We start from the raw sequence: 10,085 nt of genomic DNA on the forward strand, positions 1-10,085 counted from the left end.
AAAAACTAGTGTTAAAATAAGTATTAAAAAACAGCGAATTAGTAATAAATATAAGGTAACAAATAATCAACGAAAAGGTAAAAAAAACAAAAACAATAATAAATAGTTAAATATAAAAACGAAGCAACAGTAATAAATGTGTAGTGTATGATAAGAATTAAATAACAACTAAGTGATAACAGAATTTGACACATGCAAAAGGAACAATAAATAACTAGCGACATGCAAGAAAAGATAAATAATCAGGAACATGCGTAAACATAAAAAATAATCAACAACATCTTAACATCTTAAATGAGATGTTAATAATGAGATATAGATTTTTTTTTATTTAAGTTTAGTGAAACCTGCTATATGATACGTGGTGGTTATTCCTCGTTTAGCATAACTATTATGTGGCAGGTTGCATTGACGATATCCGGATGAACGGGTACTACCTGCCATTACCACCTGCGGTGAACGGAACACAGTGGGGTCAAGCCACTATGGCTCGCAACCTAGGCCGTGCCTGTCCGTCGTCCAACTCCTGCCTCTCAGCTATTTGCCAGGAACCCTTCCAGTGTGTAGATCTCTGGCACGATTACGAGTGTTCGTAAGTACCCCTTATTTGGCATCTTTACAAGGCTAAAGTTACCGTTAGTCCTGAAAGACTTGATTTATTAATGTATGTATACAGTAATCTATGGATTATGGATTGAGAGAGGGAAATCAAGTTGAACTACCATCATTCAATATATTTGGCATGGTTATTAGGAGTAACTGTAGATTCTCTGAACCCTCAAACCGATGTAGTGATCCTACCTAATGTTCATCCTCCAAAATTCATATACTTAATTGGGAAAACGTAGTGGCGTTTTTCTTAGGCTACCTTCTAAGATTCAAAACTTTTACAAATTGAGAGGTCTAAGGTGAGCCAATTTAGAGACATGATAGTATTTAAATATATATATATATATATATATATATATATATATATATATATATATATATATATATATATATATATATAATTTTATAAGGGAACTTTAATACACATTTATGTAATTTTCCTAGTAATATCGAACTGTATTGACACATATATTAAATGGCAATTAATATTTTTCTAAGCAAGGTTCCAGAAGTTGGAGATTTACAGACATTATATAAATATTGACATTGTGCAGGCTATGCATCAAAAATAAAATATAAAAAGTAAAGTCTTTGAAGCAGTTCTTTTTTATTTTTATTAACTCATAATCAAAACATATTCAAACACGTATGTCTCAAAATCTTATTCAATCCGTAGTGGAAAGTCTACATGCTTTTGGCCTATGTGGCACAGTTTGGATAGTAAATAATACGTACCATTCTAAACTAGCTTATTCGTAACTGCGCACGCAGCTGGTAAAGTTTGCGAGAACATAATAAATAGTTACAAAATTACGTTATTATTAGTTATTATGTGAGTTATGTACAGTTTTTCTTTATGTAAATTGGACATTTCTATTGTTATTGTTACCGATAAGTTATGGCAATATCTTAAATACTTAATAAAGGAAAACATAGGCTGTGTTAAAGAAGACAATGCCTTTGAGAATAAACATTAAACGCCTATATCGGGTTTTGCCAGATTAGGGTTAATACCCTAAATAAGGGGCGAAGTATCTAAACCATATTGGTTTTTTAAGACATGCGATAGCACATGTCCGATGGTTATAATTTTTGTAAATCTTGTGTGGTCAATTACAAAATAACCTCAGGAATATTAAAACTGATGGTACCTTTGCAGACACCATTTTGACGACCAATATTCAACCTGTCTATTTTGGTTTATATTTCACGACGACTGAAATACTGGTTACCATCTGTATATAATAGATACTAAAATGTTTTTAGGATACTATGTGGAGGCTTCTTTGAGAGTAATTCTACCATGAGTGTACGTGTGTAACAGAGATGCTGAAACTTATGAAAGCACAATAAAACCAATATTTGCAGCATAATTCTTTCCTTCGATATTGCACTCATTTTTTTTTCTGTATCAGACGGTTCACACGATAAATTTGGAATGCGTTAACTCATAGAGTTACTATGTGCTAGAAAACGTCGAGGAGAAACGCGAAACCCCACACTCTACTTTGAAGTTAGGGGTGCATTTATATTGTAGAGTATAGCTTTAAACTGTTATTTTTAATAAGGCGGAACTGTCTTGAATTTTGGGAAACTTAAACAGTTTCCAAAATTAACATTAATTATGCGTACTACCCTACCCTAAATTAGAATCTAGGGCTCCTTAATACAATTTTTTTTTATTCTTCTATCCCTTACTCTCCGTTTTTGGACACTAAGTTCGTCAACACACATTCCTAGGTTACCATTTGTGACATAATAACTATTATATTGTTTTACAAATACCAATTTAATCATCACGCTTCATGAAAATTATTGATTTCCTTCCCCTTCCATTCTGTACCTAACACGCTAACATAATATCATGAAAACATAAAATCACATTGTAAAAGACAGATTATACATATACCAAAATTAGTATAATTTAGGTCACCTTTTAAATACGATATATGTTTTTTTGATAGGGTCCTATTATTAGATAGAAATCTTTTGCATACAAATAAACCGAAACTTGGAGATGTAAATATTGTTGAAGACTAAACCACATTGTCTTCTCTGTAATTGCTTTATTCAAACTTGACACTTTGCTTAGACTAAGTTCACGTGAACTGCGCAGTGATATGTAGATTCCTTACATTAACATAACTTTGTATTCATCTGATATGGAGTTGAGCTACTTAGTTTCATGGACTTACCTTACCTCCCTTACCACGGGTACGATACTTTCCAAAACTACATTACATTTCTTAAAATATACTTAGGCCTATTATCCAAATTACCTAATTTATTATATTTAAAGAGTTATAATTTAAATATCAATCTATAAAGTTGTATGATGAATCGCATGAGAAGTTTCTTTGCAATAAAAATATGACTACATAGAAAACATATTTAACAACTCATTAAATTAATAAATATACTTAAATATAAAAAATAAAAAGTTAATAAAATATTGAGATAAATAATATACTCGCAACTAACTACACACTAATTTAGGTAATCGTAATTCGTAATACTATAAACCACTTTTATCTTTTAGTTGTGGTGAAGGAAGAAGCATTTCGACGGACGGAAAGGCATGTGTGGACCGGAATGAATGTTTGGACAGTCCCTGTCAGAACGGAGGAGTCTGTTTCAATCAAGAACCAAGGTCACGGTATCGTTGCGTCTGCCTTGAAGGTTTCTGGGGAGACAACTGTGAACTGGTCCAGGAACCCCAGACCATGAAGTTAGGGTTGGGAGCCCTGGCTACCATCCTAGGTTGTCTGTTGGTAATATTAGGTAAGTGTTTAAACAAAACCATGGGCAAGTTATTGGAAAAGATTTTAAACTAAATATTTTACAGTTGATAAATATCTAATCACCCAAATAGTCTTAATTGTTGTGCTGAGAACTGCCTCAAGCATGCATGGAAAACTCTTGGCATTTATACGTTGCCATATTTCGGTTATTTTCCTGGAGTAAAATTGTTGAATTTATGTTACTTGAGCAATAATGTTATCCTTGTAAAATAATTGGGCTATACTCATTATTTGAATGTTTTAAATGAAACATATAAATCGGCCGTCATCTTGAAATGGTATTATGTAAATTACATCATAGTGTACATTATTGATGTTACAATCTTTATGAAACTGAGTTTTTCTATGTATGGGTGTTGTAAAGAAATATACGTTTCGTTTAAAAACAATATACACCTACATACAGTATATGAAACTTAAAACTCAAACAATACTTGAAAATTGGTTTATAAAACTATAGGAACAATTCCGTAGGATATCCGACATACTTCTGTAATGCCATTTTTAATGCATATAATATAGCAAAGAAACCATGTTACAGGCTAAATTAATTTAAAGTCATACCTAAGCATTTCTGACAAATGTTCCTCTGGCAAAATGTTGTATACAATGCTGTACATAATTTTGCGTGTTTAAAGATTAGTTCAATAGTAAAGTTTTAGAAATTAAAACTTTATACAATATCCCGATAAGTGCAGTACATTTATGATTCGTTTCAGTAATAGTGCTGGCTCTTGTCCTGTACAATCGAAGACGAGATGTCCCGGTAAAGAAGGCAAGGCCAGAGGATGACATAAGGGAAAATATTATCAGTTACAACGACGAAGGTGGTGGTGAAGACGATATGACAGGCTTCAACAGGAGTACACTTAAAGTTCCGTTGGAGAGCAACTCTAAAGAAACTATTAAAAGTAAGTTCATACTAATCAATTATTACGCTACTTTTTATATTGATACATTTAAGGATCCTGTTATATGTAATACGATATTTTATACAGTTTTTAGAATTTCTTGCATCAGTAACTTATGACTAGGAACACGTTATCAAGTAATTAAATTAAACAGAATGATCTCTACTTTAATTACGGTAATCATAAATAGCATATCCTAGTGTTCAACCCAAATAATAACCTAGTGATATATCCTAAAAATATAGATTAGTTCGTTTTACAGTTAATAATTACATGATTCTCTATGCTGGATTATCATTTATACAGTTTTTAGATTTACTACAACTTAATACTAAATAACAATCCATTATAGGCGAACAAGTTAATTACAGACGTTTTAAATAAATACGTGATATATTTTTAAGTAAAAACTTCAAAATAAATATGTTTCATCAAATAAACGCATTATAAATGTAAAAAAGTTAATAGTTTTAAATTAACTCTTTAAAATGTTGAATAATTCATTGAAGGGTTGTTAATTTGTTGTAAATTCAAAATAAAGTAGTAGTTAATTACTATAAGATGAAATATACGATATTTTAGACTGTACTTAAATAAGTTATTCGTAACCTTGATTTTATTTTATAAAATATAACAGTACTGACAAAGGAAAACAACGTAAGGTACACAGTCTAAAACGGATAATCCCAGATTCAAATTATGAAACCCTAGTAAATACATGATTGGACAATTTAAGTTTCAGTATTTATCATTATGCAGGATACCATAATACGCCATCTTAATACCAGAATAACTAAACGTAAACTCTCTCCAAATCCATTCACATATTATTAAAAAGGTTCGTATTTAGTAGACGAAAGTGCTAGCTTTCAACGTCCTATTGTTAGTAATAGTTTATTTAACTGTTTTTTTTTAATAATTAAAAGGCGTATTTATAATTAAAATATCTAAACTTCATTACAAAAATTCCAAATATCAGAAATCTTTGCAATTTGTTTATCTCTTTTTAAATTAACCTAGGGTTTATCCGATTTTCTGTACCATTACAAGAAAACGTCCTCAAGTGAAATTGACGAATAAAAACATTTCATAAACTTTATTAGATAAGGAAGGGTAGAAGTGTTTATCCTACAAATTGTAACAGTTTAGCAGATACTTTTTAATAGGTTCAAAGTACAGTGTGTAAATAAATATATGTGATAATTTCGTAACACATAAATATTATCTTACTTTGGTATAATTTTAATAATATTTTTTAAGTCTTTTAGTACAATAAATGCTATTCTGTTATTTTTAACGTGCTACTAAGTACATACTTGTTTTATGAAAATTATGCTTACGTTAACGAATAGGGTGACTTTTTCTCCAGTACAATACTATTTACAGTTAGTGTACTAGACCAATTTGGTTTGAGGTGTACCTTTGTGTAAAATAATACTATAGCTTGAAATATAATTTCTGGTATAACATGAAATTGGTATTATCTATTAAAATTAAACACATTCTTTTGTTTCAAGAAAGTAAAAATATATTACTTACTAAGTAAGGTAACTAAACAAGTTAGTGTTTATTATTATGGATAATATTACAAAACAGGTTTGTATTGTTATGGAGGCTTAACAAAATCAAAGATTTTCTCTTTTGACATAAACAATTTTAAATTAAATCCTTTCTTGTGGATGGCCTTTATGACAAACAAGTTAAATATCATGCCTACTATTTGTTACATTGAATTATAAGTATTCCAGTTGCTCGAAATATTTCTTAATTTCAGTATTATTTGTTCATTTTCAGTGGTAGAGCTTCCTTGCCTTCAGGCTGTGCGGGAGTATGAAACAGAACATGACCTGTTGTGCTACGATGATTTCAGAAATTACGCGGAAGAAGGGTTAGGCAGCCTGGCGAGTTCCCTGTCTTCCCTGGGCACAGGTAGATTAATATTAGTAATGATCATAATATTGCTGGAAGTCTTGTTTATCAGAGCTTCGCTGCTGTCCATCTCACTTTAAAAAAACTGAAATTACATAATTTCAACACATTAACACACTTTATATAAAAATATATTTAGAATATTTTTCTTCAACAAACAAGTAACTTAAGTAAAAAGTTAAGAAAAGGTTTGAAGAAAAAGCCTTACAAATGTATATTATTTGTCTGTGACAATTCCGCTAACCGGCTTCTAAATAAACTATCTTTTACATTTATCACATCAATGTTTATACTTTTATTGTGTAATGTTAAAAAAAATTTATTTGTTTTTACAAATATTTCTTAAAAAATTTACTATCATCCGCCATCTTCAAACACCACTTATTATAACCCCGTAAAGGATTTATGTTAGATAGTTGACGTGCTACTAAAATTATCAACTAATATTTGATTTCAACTCTAAAGAGACTGTCATATATTATAAAATAGAGGGACGAATATTTGCTGAAAGGAAAGAAAGAAGCTTTTCATGTATATTATATGTATATACACATGTATATAAGTTTACTTCAACAAAATTTAAATTTTAGCATTAATTTTGTTTTTTATTTACAGACATTGAACATAAACAAAAGAATCCTCAGCTCTCCGAGATCCAAGCCATCAAGTTTCACAAAGTTGCTGAGATTTATCTGAAGAGAGACGTACAACCCTCCTAGCTAGACTTCAGTGTGCATGTTTAATCTGCTGTCACAGGAGAAATTCCAACGGAAATTATGTTATATGTTTATGTGTAATTCTGGGACATAGACTACTAAATGGTGCTGAGACATTGTATTTGTTTTATATTGACATTTGAAGAATAATGCTAATCGTTTTACGTGCCTTCAATATTATTTTTTATTTAAGTAATTATTGCATTTATATATTTATATAGTTTTGTTTTATCACTTTTTATATTGTAAAATATAAATCTACTCTATCCTATTTGTGAATATAAAAAGTAGGCCTACCCTCAAATAGCAAAATATTTGTAACTAATAAAACAAGACGTAGAGGCTAAAATGTCCAATAATAAATATTATCCTGAATTTAATGCAAACGTTTATCTGATTTATTTTAACCAATTAATTTTGTTTTCATTACTTTTTGTAAGTTTCTAAAGTGAAATATGTTTTTTATCTCAGATAAAGTTCAAAAAGAATATATTTAGAAGACTACTTTTTGGGAAACCTCATTTAAATATATGATTGATATAAAACTGATTTTCAAAGAAATATTTTAGTATTTAAAATACATAACAGATAAAACGAAATGTATATAATGTAGATTTTTAAAATTTATGGAATACGAAGTAAGTTGTAGAAACGCTCAAAGGATATCAGTACTGTAGAGAAACCTGTCTTATAAATAATGTAAATACACAGGGAGTATAAATAGTTGTTTTCATTACAGGAGTGACCAAGTCACTGAGTTTTCGAAATAACTGTGATACTTGTAACATAAAATGTTTAATAATTTAATGTTTCAGAGTTTTTTTATTAATTTATACTGATTTTGTTATTATGGAATAAAGTATTTTTATATCATATTTTAGTTTGACTTTATCCTTTCCGTAACACTATATTTTTAAGTGCATAATACAATGAATTGAAAAATGTATTGAATTAATATTAAATTTAAATCAAATCCTGCTGTAATAAATACAAATAGCTCTGATTGTGGGTAACAACAAGCGTATTGCTTGTTATATTTCTAAAGCATAAATTTCTGTGTTGAACGAGATTTTATGCAATCTTGACTGGGGGTTAAGTGATAGCTCAAGTCTAAACATATTTTAACATATAAGAATAATATAAATATTACAAGCTATATACGCTTTACAAATCACACATATATTTGAAAAATTAATTATAAAACAGTTAAAAATATTATATTGTTAACAATAACAGTATGTTCAAAGATAGCTGATAACTACTAGAAGATGATTATAAGATACGACCTTGAGGTACTCGTGAGATGAAAAAAAATATCTGGGTTTAATATATTACATCGCTTAAAGAGTGAAGCATATTTTACTATTTCGTTAGTATTGACAGATTTTATTGATAGGTTATGTCACTGATAGAATTTATACCTGCAAATAAATAGAGTAGCTAGAGGTATGAAAGGCTTCCTAGAACCACAAGTTAGTCCAATGTAACGGTCGATATATTGAAAATAACTAATACTATTCCAAACTCAACTTACAAACGTTTGAAATTTTCATAGGCCGTAACAATTCATAGGGATGTACTTAATGATTTTAAATTTGGTCTCAATACTTAATTATTGACAAATTGAACAAGAGTCCTAAAGTTTTCGGTGATTATGATAGTTGTAATGGGTTAAATAGATATGGGCTTTTGCCATCCTCACGTTTGTAACAACAGAAACACGATATTTCAAGGACTAAAATTATGCCAGTCCTTGAGATCGTGATTTTGTTACGGGGGATGGAACATAATATTACGAATAATTAATTTAATGTACAAACTTTACCTAGTGTTTAATTGTTATTATGTTTTTAAATCGTATTATTTTTAGGAGAGCTTTTTGCATTTAATAAATAGATTGATTTTTTACATGATTTTTTTTCGATGGACTGTTTTCACCTTTTAAACTAACTATTTAAAAACCAAAGACTTTATTCGCCATATGCTTTGACAATAACGATCTTTAGGTTTACAAATTTTAAGTAGCATACTAGAACAACTCAACCTTAATCGTACTGGCTTTTAAACAATTTATAAAAGTTATTTACTTTAATTTTCTATCTTTCCTCATCAAGTATACTTTTCCGCGTAACTTGCAATTAAGTAATTCATAGTGATATGGTCAAGTTAGGAAAATATGTTTTCCTGATATAATATCCGATCAATATTATATTAAAATTACATAATTACAATAAAATCCCCTCCACATCACACCAATCTGTGCTCTATTTATTCGTACTTCGTTTAGCTGCTGTCTACCCACCACTACATTGAATAACACCACGTCACATTGTGTTTTGACGTGACAACGTCTTAAATTAGGTTGCGGCTCGGAGTCACTCATGAAAAAGTGTAACGCCCGGTAACGTTACGATGCCCGTCCAGTGGGTCCGCCGCACGGGATCCGCACGGGATAAAGCAGATAACTATGTTTATTCGTGAAAATGTGGAGTGCTTAGATTCGTCATTTACAACAACTACAACAATAAAGGTAAATAATTGTACACTGATATTTCATTATCGTAAACTATGATTGATTGATTAATTGTTAGATTGACACAAAAGTTGAGAAACTCAGTTTATAGGTTATGTCATACTATTGACAAATGTTGATAGTGTTAAGTAAATTATTAGTTTAAATCACTCTGCAATCAATCGTAATTCAGTCGATTGAGAAGAAACAGCGCGTATTGCTAGTCAAACATTTAAAATAACAAATTTATAACCTCTAACCTGTCATAACAGTGCGACCAAACAAACGAACTAAACCGACCAATCACCACGCGCGGAGTTAGAATTTAACTGTGTTTAGCAAGAATTTCAAATTCCAATTTTAGTAAATGTTTTATTCAAATTTACCATTTACAATAACAAATTTTAATTAATTTCAAATTATGTACAATGTTTTAGTAAACAAAATATATTTCTATAGTTAAAATTTGTGCAATTCTTATTTTCATTCAATTCCTTGTTCCTATTGTGCAATTTAATAATATTCATATCAATAAATATTCTACCGAGAAAAAGACGTTGTCACGTAAAATCTTCGCCCGTAAAACCGACTTTACAGGCAACCATAA

At 29.8% G+C, this 10,085-nt stretch overlaps 1 protein-coding gene across 1 annotated transcript in view; it reads left to right on the plus strand.

The window, feature by feature from the left end:
• Nucleotides 1-7,839, plus strand: part of LOC124364915 (neural-cadherin-like) — an 85,964-nt gene extending 78,125 nt beyond the window's left edge. The window contains exons 23-27 of the mRNA XM_046820722.1: nucleotides 403-592; nucleotides 3,149-3,390; nucleotides 4,130-4,321; nucleotides 6,116-6,250; nucleotides 6,866-7,839. Coding sequence (XP_046676678.1) covers nucleotides 403-592; nucleotides 3,149-3,390; nucleotides 4,130-4,321; nucleotides 6,116-6,250; nucleotides 6,866-6,969 — 863 coding nt within the window. The 3' untranslated portion in view covers nucleotides 6,970-7,839. The remainder of the gene's footprint in view (nucleotides 1-402; nucleotides 593-3,148; nucleotides 3,391-4,129; nucleotides 4,322-6,115; nucleotides 6,251-6,865) is intronic.
• Nucleotides 7,840-10,085: the final 2,246 nt, after the last annotated feature.

Source organism: Homalodisca vitripennis, chromosome 6 (genome assembly GCF_021130785.1).
Source record: "Homalodisca vitripennis isolate AUS2020 chromosome 6, UT_GWSS_2.1, whole genome shotgun sequence".
NCBI classification, from domain to species: Eukaryota; Metazoa; Arthropoda; class Insecta; order Hemiptera; family Cicadellidae; genus Homalodisca; species Homalodisca vitripennis.